The sequence below is a fragment of the Elgaria multicarinata genome, chromosome 4, assembly GCF_023053635.1.
Source record: "Elgaria multicarinata webbii isolate HBS135686 ecotype San Diego chromosome 4, rElgMul1.1.pri, whole genome shotgun sequence".
NCBI lineage: Eukaryota > Metazoa > Chordata > Lepidosauria > Squamata > Anguidae > Elgaria > Elgaria multicarinata.
The window spans coordinates 2,829,151-2,853,077 of record NC_086174.1 but is presented as its reverse complement, the minus strand read 5'-3'; the positions used below and the strand labels follow the sequence as shown (position 1 = coordinate 2,853,077).

Here is a 23,927-nt window from a genome sequence, read left to right as displayed (position 1 = left end):
GTACACATCTCTTTCTTTTTTTTTCAACTGGTGTAGATTAGTCCATAAGCATATTATTTCATGCAGATTCAGGGCAGGAGCTTCACTTATGTCGGTCCAGGTTCTAAAAGGTCCACCAAGGACTTCCCAGCACTGGCACAGACTGCAGGTGATAAGAGAAAAACTTAGATGGGCTGAAGGCTGACTAGCTCCTGAAAGGAGGAAATGAGTAATCCCATCAGCCTTTGGAATCATGAACACTGCTCAGACGTAGGAATTTACGAGAATTTCATTTATGTTCACAAATCATGCAAACGTCTTCCGTTTGCAGCCCTGAATGTGGATGAGAAAAAGGAGTTGATCTTCTCCTCAAACGTCCACAAATTCTCAAACTTGCCTTCATAAAAAATGTACTTTAAAAATGGGATACTTTAGACAGTGGGCATTATTGCAAAGTGTATATTTTCATAGAATCATAGAATCATAGAATAGCAGAGTTGAAAGAGGCCCAAAAGGCCATTGAGTCCAACCCCCTGCTCAATGCAGGAATCCACCCTAAAGCATCCCTGACAGAGGGTTGTCCAGCTGCCTCTTGAAGGCCTCTAGGGTGGGTGAGAGAGCCCACAACCTCCCTAGGTAACTGGTTCCATTGTCATACTGCTCTAACAGTCAGGAAGATTTTCCTGATGTCCAGCTGGAATCTGGCTTCCTTTAACTTGAGCCCGTTATTCCGTGTCCTGCACTCTGGGAGGATCGAGAAGAGATCCTGGCCCTCCGCTGTGTGACAACCTTTCAAGTATTTGAAGAGTGCTATCATGTCTCCCCTCCATCTTCTCTCCTCCAGGTTAAACATGCCGAGTTATTTTAGTCTCTCTTCAGAGGGCTTTGTTTCCAGACCCCTGATCATCCTGGTTGCCCTCCTCTGAACAAGCTCCAGCTTGTCTGCGTCCTTCTTGAATTGTGGAGCCCAGAACTGGACGCAATACTCTAGATGAGGCCTAACCAGGGCCGAATAGAGAGGAACCAGTACCTCACGTGATTTGGAAGCTCTACTTCTATTAATGCAGCCCAAAATAGCATTGGCCTTTCTTGCAGCCATATCACACTGTTGGCTCATATTCAGCTTGCGATCTACAACAATTCCAAGATCCTTCTCATTTGTAGTATTGCTGAGCCAAGTATTCCCCATCTTGTAGCTGTGCATTTGATTTCCTAGATGTAGAACTTGGCATTTATCCCTATGAAATTTCATCCTGTTGTTTTCATCCCAGCACTCCAGCCTATCAAGATCACTTTGACGTTTGTTTCTGTCTTCCAGGGTATTAGCTATCCCACCCAATTTTGTGTCGTCTGCAAATTTGAAAAGCGTTCCCTGCACCTCCTCGTCCAAATCATTAATAAAAATGTTGAAGAGCACTGGGATGCTGGGATGTGGAATGACCAGTCAGTCATTAAGGCCATAGCTAGACCTAAGGTTTATCCCTGGATCGTCCAGTGGTCAAACCTGTTCATCTAGGTGACACACAGGGGATCCAGTGTTCAGGCAGGGGCGAACCCTGGATGATCCCAGGATAAACCTTAGGTCTAGCTGTGTCCTAAATCAGCAGAGAGGTATGGCGTTAGGGTGTGGTTAAGCAAGCCACACAAAACTCCGTGGTTCTGTCATCATGCGGCGGCAGCGCTAGCTGTGGTTAGAGATAACCGCAGTGAGATGTGCTTAGCAGAGCCACATGCCCCAAAGTGTCATCTGAGCAGGGCTGTGGTGCTTCAGTTTGAGGGATTAAGTGGAAAGGAGGAGCAGCTGAGCTTGGGTGTATTTGGGGCTTGGCCGTTCAGAGGAACAGGCAGAAGCTAGCTGAAGGCCCGTGCAGCTCACCACACTCCTCATAAAAGACTTCCCTGAATTCAGAAGCGACGCTGGAAGCAACAATGGTTTTGGTGCCTTGTCTTCGTCGCTTGCATACCAGCTCCTTGATCTTGCCTGGACTTCTCCTGACCTTGGACCGGACCCTGACTATGTTTTGATGCCTTCTTGATTCCTGTATTGTTGACCCGGCTTTGGAGAGATACTTCAGCTTTCAACCATGGACTGTTTGTGGACTCTTCCCTCCTGCTTATCGAGTGCAACCCTGGGGATTTACGGCAAGGGCCATAGTCTGTACACACGATCCAGGACCCTTGATCAGGTGCTATGCATGTACAGGTTGTGATGTGCGTCTCCCTTTTCAAATGCCGCAGTTTTAAATTCCACTGTGCGGGCCCTGGTCGTGACGCTTCCGACCCCGCTAATAGGAGAGTCCAAATCTGCAGACGGCTGTGTTGATCAATACCGACAAACTAGTTCCAGCAGTGGCTCTTCTCCCCCAGGAGCAAGTCCTTTGTAAAGCTAATTGCCCGTTCAAGTCTGGGTGGGGTGTGGGAAATGACGCCATTGTCCCTGCTACTCAAAAAGTCCCAGTGCCTTGACCCGGAGGGCCCAGGCTCCGCTACAACATTGCTTTTCAATATTGTGCTTTGTGGGCAGAAGATTCTGCTCCTTTCCGAAGTATGTTCAGAAGAAAGTTGGAGAAGTGATACAGAGGCTGTTTCTACACCAGCCTGAAAATCCAGGCTGGTCACAGCTGAGTCCCTGTGCATCCAATTGATGCACAGGGACTCCTGGGGGCGGGGGGCGGGATGAGCATGGGTTTTCCCAGGGATAAATAATCCCTGGGAAAACCCAATTCTTCCCACGGTCTTGGGATTGTCCCAAGACTGCGGGAGGTGTGTGGCTGCCTCCCCCTGCTTCGCCCCGCCTCCTTGCGAGTAAACATGAGGAGGCGGGAAAGCATGGAGCTCTTCAGGCGCTCCATGCCCACTGGGGATGGCAAGGGAGCAGGAGGGGTGTTTTTTAATTTACATTTTTGTTGGAGCACAAGTGCACCCATCTCCATTAAAAGAAAAGAAAATGGGGGGCAGGGCTGGTGCTACCATAGAGGCCACTCAGGCGGCCGCCTAGAGCACCAAGGTAAGGGGGGCGCCGGACGCTGCACCCGGAAGCTGCTCTCCCACAGCAGCTCTGAAAGGGCTGCTTCCAGGCGGGCCGTTCCAAAGCTGCCCACCCCAGCGTCCTGGCTTCATTTCGGCTGGGCACCCACCCAGCCGAAGTGAAGCCACACCTACCCACCCCCACCCCAGTGTCCTGGCTTCACTTCAGCTGGGTGCCCACTCAGCCGAAATGAAGCTACACCCGCCCCCCGCATCCTGGCTTTGCTTCGGCTGGGTGGGCGCCCAGCTGAAGTGAAGCCAGAACGCTGGAGTGGGGGGACGGGCGGGCGGCTTCAGAACGGCGCGCCTGGAAGTCGCTCTCCCAGAGCAGCTTCTGGCCGGGTGCACCGTTCCGATGCTGCCCCACCCCACCCCAGCGTCCTGGCTTCGCTTCGGCTGGGCGGGCGAGATGGCGCCCCGCACCCAGGTATACTGGGGTGGGTGTGGGTGGGTGAAAGCAGCTCACCTGCCTAGGGCGCAAAATAGTCTGGCACCAGCCCTGATGGCAGGCGCAACTTCCCTTCTATCATTCTGGGATGCCACCCACACGTGTGAACTTAGGGGAGGATCTCACGAGCAGAATATCTTGAGATCCTCCCCTCTCCCCCCCGGAACGCTGGAGGTGTAGAAAGCGTCACCTGGTGAAGTCGCTCAACCTCTAGATGTCATTTAGACTCAATAGTACCCCTCTGTTGACCTGAGGCAAGGATTTATTTTTTTTACTGTCCGGATATAGTTTTGTTGTAGCTCTCATAAACTATGAGGTAATTTTGGGGGTTTAATCCTATCCAATGTAGGTTTATGAGCTCCTCTGTGCTGCTTTATTGCCGAACAACCTTGCCCAACCCAGCTGGACTCCCCATCCAAGGGAGGCGGATTGAGGCCTAGGAGAGCCTGTGTTTCCTCTCGTTCTGGTTGCTAGGACACCGCATCAAGGGAAGTTCAAGCTAGTGTTGAAGAGGGGCGGGCAAGCCCATCTGTAGGTGAGAAGCGCCCCCCCTCCCAATTTGCTTGGCTCTTGGGCTCAGCATGGTGGTGGCCCCAACACAGCGGTAGACCCGGGCGATGTTTTGACAAACAGGCAGCCGTAACTAAGTCAGGAGAGGCGCCCAAGTCCCAGGGTTGCCAAATGAGGTGGAAATTTGCCCTTGGGGAGAATCTCCACCAGCTGTTGCCAGGAAGCCAGGGAAGCAGCTGCAGAGAGGAATTCAGCTGGAGATGGAGTCAGAAGTGGCCACCGCTGGATGGCCAGCGATGTAGCAAATCAGGGGCCCAGCTAATTTCTCAGAGCCTTCCAAGTACATCTGAACCTACTGCTGAGTCAAAATAGGGGGGTGGATAGAATCCGTTTGGTGGAAAGTTTCATAAGAATCAACCAACTCCCTTTCACATCAGCGTTTGTGGCAAGAGGGCTGAGAAATGGTGGGATTTTTACAGTGATCCCTGCTTGGCCAGGATCACCTGTCTGACCCGGTACCAGAACCAGTGCCTCCACTCAGGTTTCGTTTGCCTTAATGTCATTGTTACATAACTGAATCTGATTGGCGGCATTCTCTTGTGACATCATCATCTTTCCTCTGCATGATCCCTGATTGTCTAGGATCGCTTGAGGAATCAGTGCAAAGAGGAAGAGAAAAATGGCATCAGAATCAGCAGGCGAAGAAGGGGAAAATGAGGGTGAATTGGTGTGGATGTGAACAGTTGTGACAATGGATTCTGAGCTTTTTTGGGAGGGGTTTCAAGCCCGTCCCCAGAACTGTTTCCAAAGGGGGTGGGAAACCTGGAGAACATTTGGCTCAGCGCTGTCTAGAGCTCACCAATGATCTCCTTGACAGAGCTGGCTCCAGGTTTCTGAGGGGCCTTTGGCCAGGCCCCCCTCCTTCATCTAGGAAATAGAAACCAAATGAACAGTTACAAGATGCTTTAGGGTGGATTCCTGCATTGAGCAGGGGGTTGGACTCGATGGTCATGTAGGTCCCTTCCAACTCTGCTATTCTATGATTCTAAGATGGGGGACACTTGGCTTAGCAATACTACAAACGAGAAGGATCTTGGAATTGTTGTCGATCACAAGCTGAATATTAGCCAACAGTGTGATATGGCTGCAAGAAAGGCCAATGCTATTTTGGGCTGCATTAATAGAAGTAGAGCTTCCAAATCGTGGGACGTACTGGTTCCTCTCTATTCAGCCCTGGTTAGGCCTCATCTAGAGTATTGCGTCCAGTTCTGGGCTCCCCAATTCAAGAAGGACGCAGACAAGCTGGAGCGTGTTCAGAGGAGGGCAACCAGGATGATCGGGGTCTGGAAACAAAGCCCTTTGAGGAGAGACTGAAAGAACTGGGCAGGTTTAGCCTGGAGAAGAGAAGATTGAGGGGAGACATGAGAGCACTCTTCAAATACTTAAAAGGCTGTCCCACAGAGGAGGGCCAGGATCTCTTCTCGATCCTCCCAGAGTGCAGGACATGGAATAACGGGCTCAAGTTAAAGGAAGCCAGATTCCGGCTGGACATCAGGAAAAACTTCCTGACTGTTAGAGCAGTACGACAATGGAATCAGTTACCTAGGGAGGTGGTGGGCTCTCCCACACTAGAGGCCTTCAAGAGGCAGCTGGACAACCCTCTGTCAGGGATGCTCTAGGGTGGATTCCTGCATTGAGCAGGGGGTTGGACTTGATGGCCTTGTAGGCCCCTTCCAACTCTACAAGTCTATGATTCTATGATTCTGCCATTGTCTCCAGCTGCTATTGTTTTTCATCCTCTCTCTCATCATGGCCCCCACTTGCTTGCTTGACAGGTAGAGAGCCAGAGAGCAAGGAGGGTGTGGCATCTTCTGCTCCTTCCTCTTATCACCACCGTTGTCTGGGCCAGAGCGAGAGGAAGGAGACAAGCAGGTTGCAATGAGGAGGAGGAGAGCAAGCCTTCCTGAGAGAACGCCTTCTCTCCTATCAACTTGCCCGGTCACTGAGGTCATCCAAGGGCCTGCTCCTGGTGGTTCCACATTGACCTACTGTCCTGCTGGAGTCCACCAGGGGAAGAGCCTTCAGTGTGGTGGCCCCCATCCTATGGAATTTCCCGCCTCTGGAGGTCAGGCAGGCGCCTCCGGAAAATGTCATTGTTCCAGGAAGCCTTCCCTTAATGACCAGCAGCGGTTTATTTTGCACTTAAAAATGTACTTTTGATGTGTTTTTATTCTGCTTTTATTCTATTTTTTTTTGTCCACCGCTCCGAAATTCTGAATGGGGAGTGGTATATAAATATTGTAAATAAATAATTAGATAGATAGATAAAATAACTCCAGGAGGCTCTTGTTATTGGTCCCTCGTCAGGTGCTTGACCACGTTTCCCCTTGTCTCTGGCCATAGGCTCCTAGTGGAATTTAGTGACGCAGGTGACCAGAACACTCATGCAGATTGGAGTTTCAGTTTATCCAGTTACTTGGAAAAAAAAAAGGCCATGCTAAATGTGTCGTGCAGATCAGCCGATGGTCTTCCGTGGATCAAAAGCACTTGGCATCTCGGCTTTCTAAATGGTTCTGTTCAGCTGATGTAGCATATCTAAGGTCCTCCTCCGGGTGCCTCGGAGTGTGGCAACGAGGGACAGGGCCTTTTCAGTGGTGGCCCCCAGACTGTGGAATGATCTCCCTGACGAGGCTCGCCTGGCACTAACGCTGCTATCTTTCCGGCGCCAGGTTAAGACTTTCCTCTTTGCCCAGGCATATGGCGGCACATCCTAATTACCCACATGTTTAGTTTTTTAACGGTTTTTAATGCTTTATGTGTGTATGTTCTGTGTTTTAGAGTTTTAAATTTTGTATTCTTGTTTTTATCTCAATTTTAGAATTTCTGTAAACCGCCCAGAGAGCCCTGGCTATGGGGGCGGTATATAAGTGTAATAAATAAATAAAATAAAATAAAATAAATAAAATAAATCAAGCCAGTTGGCCAGCTGGGCTAAGGCTTGACATTCAGGGCAGCTGTATCATACTGGGAGTTAATCTGGGAATGGATTTGGCTCCTGGCCCAATGTGGAGTTATGATATTAAGACGGTCTTTTGGTCCACAAAACCTGATCTCAGGCTGCAGGTTGCCGATGCTGACGGGTTTGGGTGTCAGGCGATTGTGAGCAGAGGCGGAGATGGAGTGGGCAACTTCTTCTCAGCCTCCCCAAACTGATCTTCTGGCGTCTCCAGGCTACACCAGAGACACAACACCAGAGTCACACTGCTGTCCTCCATCTTCCCCTGGGAGATATTTCTTCATTGCACTGCCTGCTGAAATGGGTCAGGGGATGGAGAGAGAGAGAGAGAGAGAGAGAGAGAGAGATTGGCCAAGGAGCTAACAAAGCCTAGCCCGTTCTCTTGATCATTTCTACCCTCTCTGTGTGCTCCTCTCCCTCGTCTTGTGCCACTTTGGATTGTGTGGTTGTGTGAGAGCAAGGAGAGGCACCTCCTCATTCAGGGAAGATAGCGTCAGAAGATAAAGCCTCAAAGCTGGACATCAGGAAAAACTACCTGACTGTTAGAGCAGGATGACAATGGAACCAGTGACCTAGGGAGGTCGTGGGCTCTCCCACACTAGAGGCCTTCAAGAGGCAGCCGGACAACCCTCTGTCAGGGATGCTTTAGGGTGGATTCCTGCCTTGAGCTGGGGGTTGGACTCGATGGCCTTGTAGGCCCCTTCCAATTCTACTATCCTATGATTCTATGATTCTATGAAATAGGGGGAGGATCAGTTTTTATCAGGGCGGGTTCCAGACTCTTTCCTTAGAAACGTTGGAAGCTGCCTTACACCGAGAGCTCCATCAGACAAGCATTTTCTTGAACGTTTGTTGCTGGGCACTCATGGATTTCCGTGGGTCCCTCTCACGATGTCGTTTGCCTCCTGTGCGCCTCCTCCTCCTTCTACCCTTTGCGCCACACCAAACAACAACAACAACACCCCAGTAAGTCCAACTTATTTTAAAGATGGAAGTTGCCACTATCTCCTGCTGTGTGCAGGAGAAGCAGCGCAATCAAAACCGCCCACTGAATGGGCCACGTGCGCATTGTTTACTTCCTCTTTCAAAAGAGGAAGTAATGAGGGACAAACGGATGGGTGGAAAAGCAACGGAAAGCAAACGCGATTTCCCCCCGTGTGACGATGCTCTGAGTCGGATCCTTGGTCTATCTAGTATAGCCAACACTGTCTGGCTCTCGAGGGTTTCGGGATTCTTTCCTCGCCCTACCTGGGGATGAACGCTGGGACCGTCCGCATGCCAAGTAGGGCCTCTACCACTGAGCCACAGGGCCTCTGTGGCTCCTTGTGACAGGTTCCAGTTCACTCAGGGGCGTGATGGCAGCTCAAGATGAGTTTGTTAGAGCAAATCTTATGGCCCGTAAATATAACCTATTGTGTAGGGAGATTTCAGAAGCCATGCGTGTAGAGGGGGTTCATCCTGTCTTTATCACGACGTGGTTTTTTTTCAAGTTCCTCTCTGTGATCCATTGTGAAGTTGCAACAATGTACAAAGATGTCTAAGCTACAAATTGGGGGGGGGGGGAATTAGCATTGCCCCTGGGGGTTTATGGAGATCTTTGTAAACTGCTTCACACTCATCTTCCCTTTCTTTTATTTTTTCTTTCCTGGCTATTTTTAACGTCAATATCGCCCGCCTGCAGCCTTCTGAGGCAACTTTGGCTCTGGAACTGTGCATTCGATTCCTCCTATTGGCAAAACATTTGTGAGAAATTCCTCGTGCCAGGTTTTATTTTATTTTTTAAAGTCTGTTTTGCCAGAGCTCTTGTTCAACAGTTCTTTGTGACCCATTTTCTCCTCTCTCTCTCTGTCTCTTTTTGCCTTGGCCCCGGGGGTCTAGATGCTGACGCCGAGGCCCAGCCCTTCTCCAGTCTGATTACGAGTTAACTGAGGGGAGCCCCCGCCAAACTGATATTGTTTATTTATTTATTTATTACATTTCTATACCACCCAATAGCCGGAGCTCTCTGGGCGGTTCACAAAATTTAAAACCAAAGTGTAAAACAACAGTATAAAACCATAATATAAAATCCAATATAAAAGCTCAACCACATAAAAAGAGCAGCAATGCAAAATTACAACTTTAAAACACCAAGTTAAAATTTATTTATAGACTGTTAAAATGCTGGGAGAATAAAAAGGTCTTCACCTGGCGTCTAAAGGCATATAACGGAGGTGCCAAGCAAACCTCCTTAGAGAGCTCATTCCACAGCCGGGGTGCCACAGCAGAGAAGGCCCTCCTCCTGGTAGCCACGTGCCTCGCTTCCTTTGGCAGGGGCTCACGGAGAAGGACCCCTGAGGATGACCTTAGGGTCCAGGCAGGTACATATGGGAGGAGGCGTTCCTTCAAATAACCTGGCCCCAAGCCATTTAGGGCTTTGAATATTAGTACCAGCACTTTGAATCGGGCCCGGACCTGGAATGGCAGTCAATGTGAACCGCCCAGAGATCTTCGGCTATTGGGCGGTATAAAAATGTAATAAATAAATAAATAAATATATAAGCTGGAAGAGGCTGGAAAATGATAGCACTTTTCAAATACTTAAAAGGTTGTCACACAGAGGAGGGCCAGGATCTCTTCTTGATCCTCCCAGAGTGCAGGACATGGAATAATGGGCTCAAGTTAAAGGAAGACAGATTCTAGCTGGACATCAGGAAAAACTTCCTGACTGTTAGAGCAGTACGACAATGGAATCAGTGACCTAGGGAGGTTGTGGGCTCTCCTGCACTAGAGGCCTTCAAGAGGCAGCTGGACAACCATCTGTCAGGGATGCTTTAGGGTGGATTCCTGCATTGAACAGGGGGTTGGACTCGATGGCCTTGTAGGCCTGTTCTGGGTGAGGTGGCTCTCTCTCTCTGAAGGAGCAGGTACGTAGCTTGGGAGTACTCCTAGACCCATCATTGTCACTGGAGGCCCAGTTGGACTCTGTGGCACGGAATACTTGGGGTCAGCTTCGGCTGATCTGCCAGCTATGGCCTTTCCTGGACAGGGCAACCTAGCCACAGTAGTGCATGCACTGGTAACTTCCCGATTAGATTACTGCAATGCACTCTATGTGGGGCTGCCCTTGAAGACGACTCGGAAGTTGCAGCTAGTGCAAAATGCAGCAGCTAGACTGCTGGCGGGTACATCTTACAGAGACCACAGTGAGCGCCGTTCAGTGGCGGAACGGATTTCATTCCTTCGCTGGAGCTATTTTGGCAGAAGCTGAATGGCCATCTGTCAGGCATGCTGCACCTCCACCTTGAAAAGCAGAAGCTACATTGCGCTGGTGGTTGGGCTAGATGATCTCTGAGGTTCCCTCCACCATTGTTGCTTCCAGGGGTAAGGTGCCTCTGAAACTGGGGGTTCCACCTAGCCATTGTGACAAGTAGCCATTGACAGACCTCCCCACTCCATGAATTTGTATACAGCAAGGACGGGGAACTCCGGCCCACGGGGATAATCCAGCCATGGGAGGCGCCGTACCTAGTCTGTGGAGGCTCTTTGGGTTCCTCTAATGGGTGGGGCTTGTTCTGCAAGCCTTGCTTCATGGAGGAATCTCAGATCAGACGTAAGAGCAGGGACGTGGCCCAGGAGGAGCAACTGGATAAACCCTACGACACTCTACATGCCGCCCCCACGGAGACGGCTTCCACACAAAGCCGGGGTCTTGGCTGGTGCTGAGAGGAGCTCCTGCTCTTCCCCCAAACAGCAAAGTCCTTCCGTGTGGTGTGCGCTCTCCCTGCAGGGACGGCGCATGCAGCCAGGAGCTCTGCCGGTGCTTGGAGGGGGAGCAGCTGTTCCTTGCACAGGCAGGGTCCCTTCCTCTGTGCTGAGAGAGGCACAGAAGTCCAAAGTCGGTGCGGTAATTATGCCAGTGGTGGGCCCATGCGCCCTAATGTCATCTGGGTCCTGGAGGTCCTGGTGTGGGACAATTCAGCCCCCTCTTCCAATATGTCCCTTGCCCCTGGTCTCATTCGGTAGAGCACCTACTTTGTAGGAGTCATAGAATCATAGAATCCTAGAATAGCAGAGTTGGAAGGGGCCTACAAGGCCATCGAGTCCAACCCCCTGCTCAATGCAGGAATCCACCCTAAAGCATCCCTGACAGAGGGTTGTCCAGCTGCCTCTTGAAGGCCTCTAGTGTGGGAGAGCCCACAACCTCCCCAGGTAACTGGTTTCATTGTCGTACTGCTCTAACAGTCAGGAAGTTTTTCCTGATGTCCAGCTGGAATCTGGCTTCCTGTAACTTGAGCCCGTTATTCCGTGTCCTGCACTCTGGGAGGATCGAGAAGAGATCCTGGCCCTCCTCTGTGTGACAACCTTTTAAGTATTTGAAGAGTGCTATCATGTCTCCCCTCCATCTTCTCTTCTCCAGGCTAAACATGCCCAGTTCTTTCAGCCTCTCTTCATAGGGCTTTGTTTCCAGTCCCTGGGCTCCATCAGGCATGTCTGGTTTAAAAGGCTAAAGAAGGAAGCAGGTGATGGGGAAATTCCTTGGACAGCTGCTGCCGGTCAGAACAGACAGCACTGGCCCCAATGGAGAGAGTTTCTTATGCCTCTCTTTCATGAATTGAAGAGGAGCGGTGAAAGAGCCCCGTCTTCCTTTCTGCCAAATATGGCTCCATGATATTGATAGCCCGGGTAACAATACTAACAGATCATATTAATTTAGATACAGAACTAATGAACATAATATAATCTCCTAACCATCCACCTCTCCCCTTTCCACAGGTCCAGGCGGCAAGAAGAAATCGCCCGGCCCCTGTGGCCATCTTGGATCCTTGGCGGCTCTCAAATATGCCGTGGTCGGGCTCTACTTGCTTGTGTTCCTGATCCTCGTGGGAGTTTTCATCCTCGCAGGTAAGGACCAGCGGTGCGGGGGAAGGGGGAACGCGACTCTCCTGGACTGTTTTGCGGCAGGTACAGTGAGGTCATCTCCTAGGGTAAGAGATGAGGGGGGGGTGTCTATACTACTACTACTACTACTATTATTATTATTATTATTATTATTATTATTATTTATTTATTTATATAGCACCATCGATGTACATGGTGCTGTACAGATAACACAGTAAATAGCAAGACCCTGCCGCGTAGGCTTACAGTCTAATAAGTTGTAGTAAACAATAAAGAGGGAAGGAGAATGCAAACAGGCACAGGGAAGTGTAAACAGGCACCGGGTAGGGTGAGGCTAACAGTATAGAGTCAGAACAAACTCAATATTTAAAAGCTATAGGGAAAAGAAAAGTTTTTAGCTGAGTTTTAAAAGCTGTGATTGAGTTGGTAGTTCTCAAGTGTTCTGGAAGAGCGTTCCAGGCGTAAGGGGCAGCAGAAGAAAAAGGACGAAGCCGAGTAAGGGAAGTGGAGGTCCTTGGGCAGGCGAGAAGCATGGCATCAGAGGAGCGGAGAGCACGAGTGGGGCGATAGTGTGAGATGAGAGAGGAGAGATAGGCAGGAGCTAGACCGTGAAGAGCTTTGAAGGTCAGCAGGAGAAGTTTATATTGGATTCTGGAGAGAATTGGAAGCCAATGAAGAGATTTCAGAAGTGGAGTGACATGGTCAGAGCGGCAGGCCAAGAAGATGATCTTAGCGGCAGAGTGGTGGACAGAGACCAGCGGACTGATGTGAGACGAAGGAAGGCCAGAGAGAAGAAGGTTGCAGTAGTCCAACCGAGAGATAACCAGTGCGTGAACGAGAGTCTTGGCAGAAGAGACAGACAAAAATGGTCGAATCCTGGCAATATTATACAGGAAGAAACGACAGGATTTAGCTACTGCCTCGATGTGAGGAGTAAAGGAGAGCGAGGAGTCAAATATAAAGCCAAGACTACGAGCTTCCTTGACCGGAGTAAGCGTGACATCGTTGACAGTAAGAGAGAATGAGAGGTGAGGAGAAGGTTTAGGAGGAAAAACAAGCAATTCAGTCTTTGCCATGTTAAGTTTCAAACGACGATGAAGCAGCCAGGCTGAGATATCTGAGAGACATGCCGAGATACGATCGTGAACATCAGGAGAAAGTTCCGGCCTACTTACCCCATCATGGTCGCTCAGTGGCGCTGCGTTGTTTATATGACGCAGCCCCCAACTCGCAGCCATGTCAGGCTCCCCCCCGAAACGGCGCATTTTCACCATCCTGTTCTCCCCTCCCCAATGTCACCATGTTGACTTTTTCCATTTCCCCGCTGTCTCCATATTGTTTCTTCTGTCTATCACTGGTGGCTTCACTTTGGATTTGGGAAGTGGGCGTAGCTGGGGGTGGTTCCCAGTGGAGGGTAGGTGCAGAACCCAGGGCAGAGGGCAGGCTGGACCAGCCGAGTAATGGCCGCCATGGCCACATGATAGTCTGGGGAACAAAAGCAAGGGCCGTTGTGATGTCGAATGCATCCATTCCATGTCATTTAGCAGTGCAAATGCGCTGCTACAGCCTTCCAAAATTGTACAGAGCTCCCAGAAACAAAAGGGAAAAAAGGGGTTTCGGGGTTTTCGGTCTACTGCCCATTCCCGCCATCTGACTACGGCGCTGCGATTTTTCTTCTCCGGGCCGTCTGTGCTTTGTCTTGCCATTTAAACATATCAATGCTGCAAGGTTTGTGGAGCGGTGTGTGCAGGGCCAGGGCTACCATAGAGGCCACTCAGGCGGCCGCCTAGAGCGCCAAGCTAAGAGGGGAGTCAGCATTCACGCGCGTTGGCTGTGAGCTGGCCCGAGGATTCAGCTGGGCCTGGGCGGGCGAGATGGCGCCCCGTGCCCGCCCAGCCAAAGCGAAGCCAGGGACGCTGGGGTGGGGGTGGGGTGGCTCCACGTTCGGACTTCCGGAACGCGCCCGGAAGAGAGAGAAAGAGAGAGAGAGAATGTATGGGTGCAGGGGGTGCAGGAGGTCTTTGAGTGGAAAGCAGAGAACAAGAGAAATAATCCTGCCGTTTCTCCCCTTTTCAGTGACGGGTTCCTCCTTCACAGCTACCGGTTAGCGCTTCCTTGCCAAAAATGGTTTCCATTTCTAAAGAAAAGTGAGAAGTTGCATTGCAGCTGTGTGAAGATCTTTGGTTAGGGTTTGGATGAGTTTTGCACATTGAGCCTCTGCAGAGGTGAGCATCCGTGAGGTCGACGGGGCTTTACCCCCAGGTCACTATGCATAAGGCTGCAGCCCTGTCCATCCTCATGAATTTTATTGACCGCATTTCTATAATGCCCAATGGATGAAGCTCTCTGGGTGTTTCACAGAATGCATTGCTCGCTCGCTCTTGCTCTCATGGCTAGCTGGGGGATGATGGGAATGGTGGTCCAACAAAAATGGAGGGCGCCAGGTTGGGGAAAGCTGTGCCAATCTTCCTGGATCAACAACTGTTGCTTCCAAATATTTCTCTCTGCTTGCCCGTAATCCTCCTCCCGTCACCATAACCACCACCACCGCACTGGCACTTGCTCATCCTCGTACGCTTGCTCGTGCCGCCACCCCGTTGTTTTGGGTGTAGCCCTGTGAGGATGAAGTCATAAAGCCAACGCTCAATGAGTAATTGTTGGACCAGGAGAAGTGCGTCAAGCCCAGCCCTCGGCCGAAGGAGCCGGCCGAGGTTCAGTGGGTGGCCACGAACCATCCCAAAGAACTTTTGGGCTCAGACTCGGGGGTTTGTGGGTTGGGCGGCCGCCACCGCAGCACGTTCCCAGAATGTCTGCAAGGCGGGAGCCGAGTGACGGCTTCTCGACTGGGAGGACAGATCCTGGCACCAGAAACATTGCCTCTTGCCCACAGGAACAACCCACTCCTGGCTCCAGCTGTTTATCTCCTGATGTCTCTCCCCCACCCCCCAGCCCACCCCCAAAACCCTTTGGAAAGTTTTGTCAGAGGAACAGCAGCTATCTGTTGTTGTCCTTGTTGTATTAAAGCAGGGGCAGCCAAGCGTTGGGCAAATGTCACCACTGGCACAGCTAGGGCTTGGCCCAAGGGCTGAGAGAGAGGACTCTGCAGCCCTGGGGGGGCGGGGGACAGGACAGCCTCAAACAACCACCCAAAAAGCAGCAGGGGATGGAAGGGGACCGGCAGCAAACAGGCCAGCTGCTGGCAAACTCCATTTTATTCCTGCAGCCCTGGTGGGGACCACGATTTAAGTTAATTTAAAATGCAACACTGCACATGCTCAGAGTATTTCTTTTCTTCTCTTTATCACAGTTAGCAAACAGTTTGCTGTTATTGTATGGCTCTAATGTACCAGGAGTGTTGAAGCAGTAGTAGAGCATGGGATGGTGTGTGTGGGGAGAAGAGGAATGTAATTGTGTGCTTCACAACTGAAGTAATACACCCCACCATCTAATAATCCCCCCCATAAGAGCATTAAATCCAAGGTCTAGCATTACCGAGCTGCACCACTGCGTGCCACAGTCAAACCCAAATTGTATTCAAAGGGCAGCCCGTGGTGCCAATGCAGCCTCGCCCTCAACAAAGCCCTATGAAGAGAGACTGAAAGGACCGGGCATGTTTAGCCTGGAGAAGAGAAGATTGAGGGGAGGCATGAGAGCACTCTTCAAATACTTGAAAGGTTGTCACACAGAGGAGGGCCAGGATCTCTTCTCCATCCTCCCAGAGTGCAGGACACGGAATAACGGGGTCAAGTTAAAGGAAGCCAGATTCCAGCTGGACATCAGGAAAAGCTTCCTGACTGTTAGAGCAGTGCGACGGTGGAATCAGTTACCTAGGGAGGTTGTGGGCTCTCCCACACGAGAGGCCTTCAAGAGGCAGCTGTACAACCATCTGTCAGGGATGCTTTAGGGTGGATTCCTGCATTGAGCAGGGAGTTGGACTCGATGGCCCTGTAGGCCCCTTCCAACTCTGCTATTTTATGATTCTATGATTCAACCACCTCCAGCCACCTGGTTGACCTCTACCTTGCAGTGTCAAATGCAGCACCAATGCAGCATGTGAGCAAGTGGCAGGCCGGCATGCTGACCAGAGTTTCTGCATCTCTACTATAAGGGAAATTGTATTTCCCTTAATGTTCTTCCTGGTTCTTTGGCACAACTGTTGTGGGCTGCATTACACAGGAAGAGAGGGGTGACAAGAGGTTTGAATTGAATTCTTCACCTCCATTCAGTTCCAATAAGTTCTGTTGAGACAGCGCCATCTAGTGGTAGAAGATCTTGCTGTTTCCCGGCTATTGCCCCTATAAAAGTGGTTCTTTTTGTCCCAGGATTTCCAGAGGTTTTGGCAGGAGATGACCTGGTTGTTAACGACATCATGAAATCGGCCCCCAAACTTCTGTGAGTGGCTAATCATGAGTGTGCAATAAATTGCTTGTTTAGAGGAGCCCTGTATGCCAAGGGTGCCGAACCTCTTTCACCCCGAGGGCTGGATTCCGTTTCCAAGAAGCTCTTGGGGGCCATGTTCCAATGGTCTGCAGGGCCAAAGACAAACATTGTGATGCCAAAAATGCTAGGGCTGTGCACAACCCTCCCGAATTGCTTCGTATCCTGAATCCGGACCTTCCGGATCTGGCCCCAACCAGTTCTGGTCGATCTGGACCCACGCACCCCGACCTGCTCTGGAAATGGATCTGGAGCGACATCCGGAGGTCTGGATCGATATTCGGACGCCATTTTGCTAGGGTGACCAAATTTTGGAAACCAAAAAGGAGGACAACATGGTCAGCCCCCAAGGGGGCATGTCCAGCACCAAGGGGGCGTGCCCACCCGAACATAGCCTTGGTCACATGCCTGATTTTACAGCATACATTTAAGACAAATCTGTTCTACATAGCATCTTAATGTTAAAATCACTGAAATAAAGAACAAGTGAGAGATTCACTGTATCTGAAATTAACTTCACTCACTCCTACTTTTGTAGGTTTTGCTGTACTTTGAAGCTTTTGCTATACTCTGTGTTACATTCTCCCCTTCCCTCAACTATCTTTTCTGACTGTATCTTCACTCATTGCAAGCTGCTGTTGTTGTTAACAGGGTTTGCGACTGGCCGGCCGGATGGCTGGCTTAGTTTCAATTTTTTTAAAAAAGCTTGTGTATAATTGTCACAAGTTTCTCTACTCTAACGTTAAGGTGGGTGTTGCGGCAGTTTACCTAAAGACTGGAGATCCCCTTAATGCCAAGGGCTGAAACTGCTCAATATGCAAAACCTCAAAGAGGAGGTTTGACAACCTGAGTTCGAAGGATATGGCTCCAACAGTTTTAAAACAGAATAATTTTAAAACTTTGAACTTTTAAAAAAATCCTAAAAAAAAACAATGGATGAACAGATCTGATTCAAACCTGGCATGGCTAAATCTCTCCTTAAGAGCTATCATGGTGCCAACTTTCAGCCCTTTATCTTTTAAAAATGTCATTTTTAAAAAATAATTTTAAAACCTCCAACTTTAAAAAAAATCCTAAAACTCAATGGATGGACAGATCTGTTTCAAGCTTGGCATAGCTAAAGTCCTTGTTAAGAGCAATCATGGTGCCAAGTTTCATCTCTTTATCTTTTAAAATAATATTTTTTTTAAAAAAAATTAAATCCTAAAATTTTAAAAAAATTCTAAAAATCAACGGATGAACAGATCTGTTTCAAATTTGGTATGGCTAAAGCTCTACCTAAATGATATCATGGTGTCAACTTTCAGCTCTTTATCTTTAAAAATGACGGTTTAAAAATAATAATTTAAAAACCTCAATTTTAATAAAAAAATCCTAAAAATCAATAAATGAACAGATCTGTTTCAAATTTGGTGTGGCTAAAGCTCTACCTAAATCCTATCATGGTGCAAAGTTTCATCTCTTTATCTTTAAAAATGACAATTTTAAAAATAATAATTTTAAAACCTCATTTTTTAAAAAAAAACCCTAAAAAATCAATGGATGAACGGATCTGTTTCAAATTTGGTATGACTAAAGCCCTTCTTAAGAGCTACCATCATGCCAAGTTTCATGTCTTTATCTTAAAAAATGACGGAGTTATAAGCATTTTAGTTAATTCCCATCAGAGCTGCTCTTTGGAAAAATCCGGATTTCCCCTCCCCCTCTCGGATTTGTCATCGAAAACCCAGACAAATCTGGGCAAATCCAGGCAAATGGTCACCCTGATTTTGCCCCCCCCCCCCGCACTTACTTGGCTCCGCCACCGTCGCCGCCACAGTCTGCGTGGCGGCTTCGACTGCCGCAGACGCCTAAGGCCGGAAGTAGGCTGTGGCGGACGGCAGAACCAGGTAAGCCCCCTCCCCCTTCCCCACTTAGGGATGCTTTAGGGTGGATTCCTGCATTGAGCAGGGGGTTGGACTCGATGGCCTTGTAGGCCCCTTCCAACTCTGCTATTCTATGATTCTATGAGTCAGAGGTTCAATCCCTGGCAGCATCTCCAGGCAGAGCTAGGAAGGAATCCTGGCCTCTGCTCTGAGGGCCCACAATTTAATCCTCATCACAGGTGGGACTTCAGAAGAGGGTGAGGGGAGGAATTGAGGCAGGGGAGAAGGCCAGAGATGGACCTTGTGAAGGTAGCCTTCCCCCTTGGCTTTTCTAGCTCCTCACCATGATCTTGCTCTGCTTGTAGGACTACACAGGTCTCCCTCCTCCTACCCCGAATCTGAATCAAGTCTGGGCATTTCCCCCGAGCTGTGAAACCCCACATCAGCCCTCCCTCACCCGGGGCCCTCCAGATGTGGTGCAACCACTGACTCACCAAACCTCTCTGCATTTCTCATGAATTTGCTATGTTTACATTCTTAAAAACCTAGCTAGCTAAGGTCGTCTACATGGAAATGGAAGGAGAAGCACTTCTGGGTATTAACTCAATTTTCATGAAAATGGTTTTGGTCCATGCAGAATACACCATACAGAAAAACCCATTTTTTTATGGGTCACACACAGCGCTTGAAACCCCCATACTTTGGGGTTGGGTTGGCTGAGTAGCACTAATTATAGAATCATAGAATAGCAGAGTTGGAAGGGGCCTACAAGGCCATCGAGTCCAACCACTTGCTCAATGCAGGAATCCACCCTAAAGCATCCCTGACAGAGGGTTGTCCAGTGCCGCTTGAAGGCCTTTAGTGTGGGAGAGCCCACAACCTCCCTAGGTCACTGGTTCCATTGTCGTGCTGCTCTAACAGTCAGGAAGTTTTTCCTGATGTCCAGCTGGAATCTGGCTTCCTTTAACTTGAGCCCGTTATTCCGTGTCCTGCACTCTGGGAGGATCAAGAAGAGATCCTGGCCTTCCTCTGTATGACAACTTTTAAATATTTGAAGTGGTGAATCAAACCCCCATAGTTTAACCCCACACCTCCCCCCCTCTCAGCCACAATTGGGACGTGAAGGATGTGAAAGATTTAAACTGCGTTTTTATGAATGGAGAAAACAGGCTGCGTTCTGTGAATGATGTTAGTGTGGTACCCTACCTGATCAGAGGGAGCTGCATTCTGTGAATAGGAAAGCAGCCCCACTGGGGGTGGGGTGGGTGGGGAAGAAACAGCTCAGCTCTGATTTTCTCAATGGGAAAAAAGATGCTACAGGTTCTCAATGGGGTTAACACAGGAAGTACGCTGTTCTGAACGCTTGAAACGGTTGTGGCTCCGACTTTCTCAGTGGGAAAAATATACGCAGCAGATTCTCAGCGGGGGTAAATGCTTGTGAAGTAGTGCTAAGAGGGAAGAAACCTGTGTCCAAAAAGAGGGGACGGGGGGGAGGGGCGCACACACCCCTTAACCAGGTCGCAGCCAAGGCAGGAGCTACACTACAGCTTTAAAACGGTTTATAACAGTTTTGACAACTGTTGAGGCCGATGACACACTCCAGATACAGTTTTCAAAATGTTTTCAAAGTGTTTTATCTTGCAGAAATAGGCATGCACAGAATCTAAGGCGGGGAAACGGGACACACTGCAGAGGAACCGCTCCAGAATCATAGAATCATAGAATAGCAGAGTTGGAAGGGGCCCACAAGGCCATCGAGTCCACCCCCCTGCTCAAGGCAGGAATCCACCCTAAAGCATCCCTGACAGAGGGTTGCCCAGCTGCCGCTTGAAGGCCTCTAGTGTGGGAGAGCGCACAGAGCCCGGTTTAAGAAAAACAATGCGCTAAAACGGCTTTCCCCCAAACGCGCCTTTTCTAGAGCGAAGCGGTGCGGAGGCCCTGGGATGGTGACGCCGCCATCTGCTGTGAGCGACCCTAGTGTGCTCTCCTTCTGCGTTAAATCGGCCCCGTAGATTGGCCCCTTGTCACGCAGTGGCTGGCGGGGACAGGACCCTTTTTGATATCTGGGGAAGCTGCAGGATTTCGCATGTGGCAATATTCCTTTGGCCAGGCAGGAGGAGAACAGGGGAGCTGGTTCTGCCAAAGCCTTTCCCCCACTTCCTTTGGGCAACATCTGATCATGATCAGAACCAAGAAGGGATTTTCTTTCCAGGGAAGGGCTGTTGTAACGTCAGCCGTTTGTTTATTCCCCCCCAATGTAAAAACAACAACAACATGTGATTGTTGCTCTTGCAGAAGGTGGATGAAATTATATATGAAAACAGCCGCCCACCCACTTCCATGAAAAAACCCAAAACATTCTCATTGGGTGGAGGATTAAATTGCAGTGTGCCTGGAATAAAAAGCCCCAGCATCCGTAAAGGAGAAACACGGCGATGAATCATCCCCTGACCTTATTTTGGCTGAGTATTTAAATCTGGGGGATTAAGAGCGGAGATGTGACTGTGACCTTTTGGCTCTTCTAGTCCAGTACTGTCTCCTCTGACTCCAGGGTTGCAGCGCAGCCAGAGGATCGTTCCCACTTTGCAGAGTAAAAAGACAGGACAGCTCTGTTGTTCTTCACGCAGCGGGGGCGGGGGGGGGAGCAGAGACGCAGAAGGTTTGACTTGCAAGGAGTAAAGGTTGACTCAGTGGCTACCAGCATCTATTAGCCAGGATGGCTTTATGTGATGAATACTAGGGGTGTGCACGGACCCCCCGCTCCGCCCCGCGGGCCGATCCGAAAATTTCAGATCGGCCCGCTCCGCTCTGTGCGGAGCGGGCGGCAGAGCCCGGTAAGGGAGCAAGGGGCGGCAGAGCCCGGTAAGGGAGCAAGGGGGAGGGGGGCCTTACCTGCCTCCGTCCGTGGTCCGTCGGCTTCTTCAATTGAGCCCGCGGTTCAACCCGGAAGTCTGGGCCGCAGTGCGGCCCAGACTTCCTGGTTGAACTGCGGGCTCAATTGAAGAAGCCGACGGACCGCGGACGGAGGCAGGTAAGGGAGAGGAGGGCGGGGGGGGGGTTACCGGGCCCTGCTGCTGTCGCCGCATGGGCAACAGCAACAGCGGCAGGGCCCGGTAAACCCCACTTACCTTTGCGGCAGAGCTCCGGATCGAGGCGAAGGATCCGCCTTCACCTCGATCCTCTTCGCCACGCTCCGCCGGCCCCCCAATCCTCTTCGCCTCCGCCTTAAGGGGAGGCGAAGCACCCCGCTCCGCTTCTAATTCGCCGGTCCGATTAGAAGCGGAGCACATCCCTAATGAATACAACCTTTTTTTCCCAAGGGGCAAGGGCAGTGGGAAAGGACTGTTGTCACCATGCTACACTTACAACTTTCCACTAGAAGTTTGCAGTCACCCACAGGGGCAGGTCTACACAGCGCACTGAAGGCGTTTGCATGCGCCTGCAGTGCGCCCCGAAAGCGACTGTGTAGATCCTGCTGGAAGAGACGGAGGAAGAGGCGGAGGAGGAGGCGGCTGGGGAATCCGGCCGCGTCCTTGCCCCCACCGCCACCGCTGCCCACCTCCCCGCCGGCCTCCTGCTGCCGGCGAAAGAGCCACCCAGGTCGGAGAGCTTCTTCCGCTCTCCGCCCCGCCTTCTTCCGCGGAGTGGCTCTTTCGCCGGCAGCAGGAGGCCGGCGGGGTGGTGGGCGGCGGCGGCGGCAAGGACGCGGCCGGATTCCCCAGCCGCCGCCTCCTCCGCCTCTTCCTCCGTCTCTGCCAGCAGGATCTACACAGTCGCTTTCGGGGCGCACTGCAGGCGCATGCCAGCGCCTTCAGTGCGCTGTGTAGATCCGCTCCTGGGACCCAATTTGCTGCTTCAAAAACAGCCCAATTTGGCTCGGACTGATTCAGGGCTCAACTACACCAAGCAAGATATTCCACTATGAAAGCGGTATATAAAAGGCAGGAGCCACACTTGGTCAGAATTGGATGATATAGTAGACCCTTAGGAGGGGAACACACCTGCCAAAGGTCAGAACAATTCATGCAGGGCGCTTTATGCTGTTTGCCTACGGTATATATCTCAGCAGGTGTGTGTGTGTGTGTGTGATCAGCAGCTCCATATATATGGAACAGATGACAACTTCTTAAATTTCTTGGTAGAATGAGATGAAAATTTCAGGGATAGTTTTCCTCCTGCCATATATCAGGACAATGGGGAGGGGGGTTTATGTAAGAGGAGCCTTGGCAGTTGGAGGTTCAGCAAAAATGGACGTGTTTACACACACCCTATGCTCCTCTCCTTGTGGATCATTGTTCTAACACTGGCAGCCTGGAGGTGTACCTACGTAAGAAGGTTTCAGAAGGATAGGCTGAACATGCTGCAGCAGCTGAACGCGAGTCAGCCGTGCAAGATGGCCTCTAGAAGGGCGAACGTAGTTCTGGGCTGCATCGGAAGAAGCCTTGTAGCAAAGACGCATGAAGTCCTTCTTCCTCTCCGCTCGGCACTAGTGAGGTCACGCCTGGAGTACTGTGTATGACTCTGGGCACCACATTTCCAAAAGGACATTGAGAGGTTAGAGCAGGTTCAGGGGAGAGCAACAAAGCTGATACAGGGACTTGAGGACAGGCCTTATGAGGACAGGCTGAAGGAACTTGGGGTGTTCAGTCTGGAGAAAAGAAGACTGAGGGGAGACATGTCAGCAGTGTTGAGGTGCATAAAAGGATGCCACAGGAAAGATGGTCAAGAGCTATTTCCCATGGCCACAGAAATTAGGACCTGAAATAATGGGTATAAGATACAGCTGCCTTGATTTTGATTAAATATATTTATTGTTTATTTATTTATTTATTGCATTTTTATACCACCCAATAGCCGAAGCTCTCTGGGCGGTTCACAAAAATTCAAACCGTAATAAAACAACCAACAGGTTAAAAGCACAAATACAAAATACAGTATGAAAAGCACAACCAGGATAAAACCACGCAGCAAAATTGATATAAGATTAAAATACAGAGGCATTCTCTTCCCCTCCTTATTGTTTTACTATGACTTTATTAGATTGTAAGCCTATGCGGCAGGGCCTTGCTATTTACTGTTTTACTCTGTACAGCACCATGTACATTGATGGTGCTATATAAATAATAATAATAATAATAATAATAATAATAATAATAATAATAATAACAACAGTAAAATTTAAATTTAAGTTAAAATTAAGTGTTAAAATACTGAGAGAATAAAAAAGTCTTCAGCTGGCGACGAAAGCAGTACAGTGTAGGCGCCAGGCGGACCTCTCTGGGGAGCTCATTCCACAACCGGGGTGCCACAGCGGAGAAAGCCCTCCTCCTAGTAGCCACCTGCCTCACTTCCTTTTTTCTAAGGAAAAAAATGTCCTGACTGTAAGATCTGTACAACAGTGGAACTGTCTACCTACAGAGGTTGAGGGTTCTCCACATCTGGAGGTTTTTTAAGAAGAGACTGGACAGGCACATCTCATGAATGGCTTAATTGGTTTTCCTGCACATTACTAGATGATGTTTGTGGTCCCTTCCAGTTCCACAATTCTATGATTCCAATTCATGCAGAAGGGCCATCATCACATTTGGGGGAGGGGATGAGTGATTCGTTTCCCTTCCTCCCTCTCCTGTTTTTTGGGGCAATTTATATGAAATTAACACATATCCTAGAGGCAAGAAATCTGAATATTTTCAGGAGGATCAGTGCAGGATCCAGTAAGGTCCTTCTTATGTTGCAGGCCCATCAGTCCTTACCTGCTAGAAAT

At 49.9% G+C, this 23,927-nt stretch overlaps 1 protein-coding gene across 1 annotated transcript in view; it reads left to right on the top strand.

The window, feature by feature from the left end:
- SCARA5 (scavenger receptor class A member 5) overlaps positions 1 to 23,927 on the top strand; it is a 133,614-nt gene that overhangs the window by 23,790 nt on the left and 85,897 nt on the right. Inside the window, exon 3 of the mRNA XM_063123747.1 lies at positions 11,736 to 11,864. Coding sequence (XP_062979817.1) covers positions 11,736 to 11,864 — 129 coding nt within the window. The remainder of the gene's footprint in view (positions 1 to 11,735; positions 11,865 to 23,927) is intronic.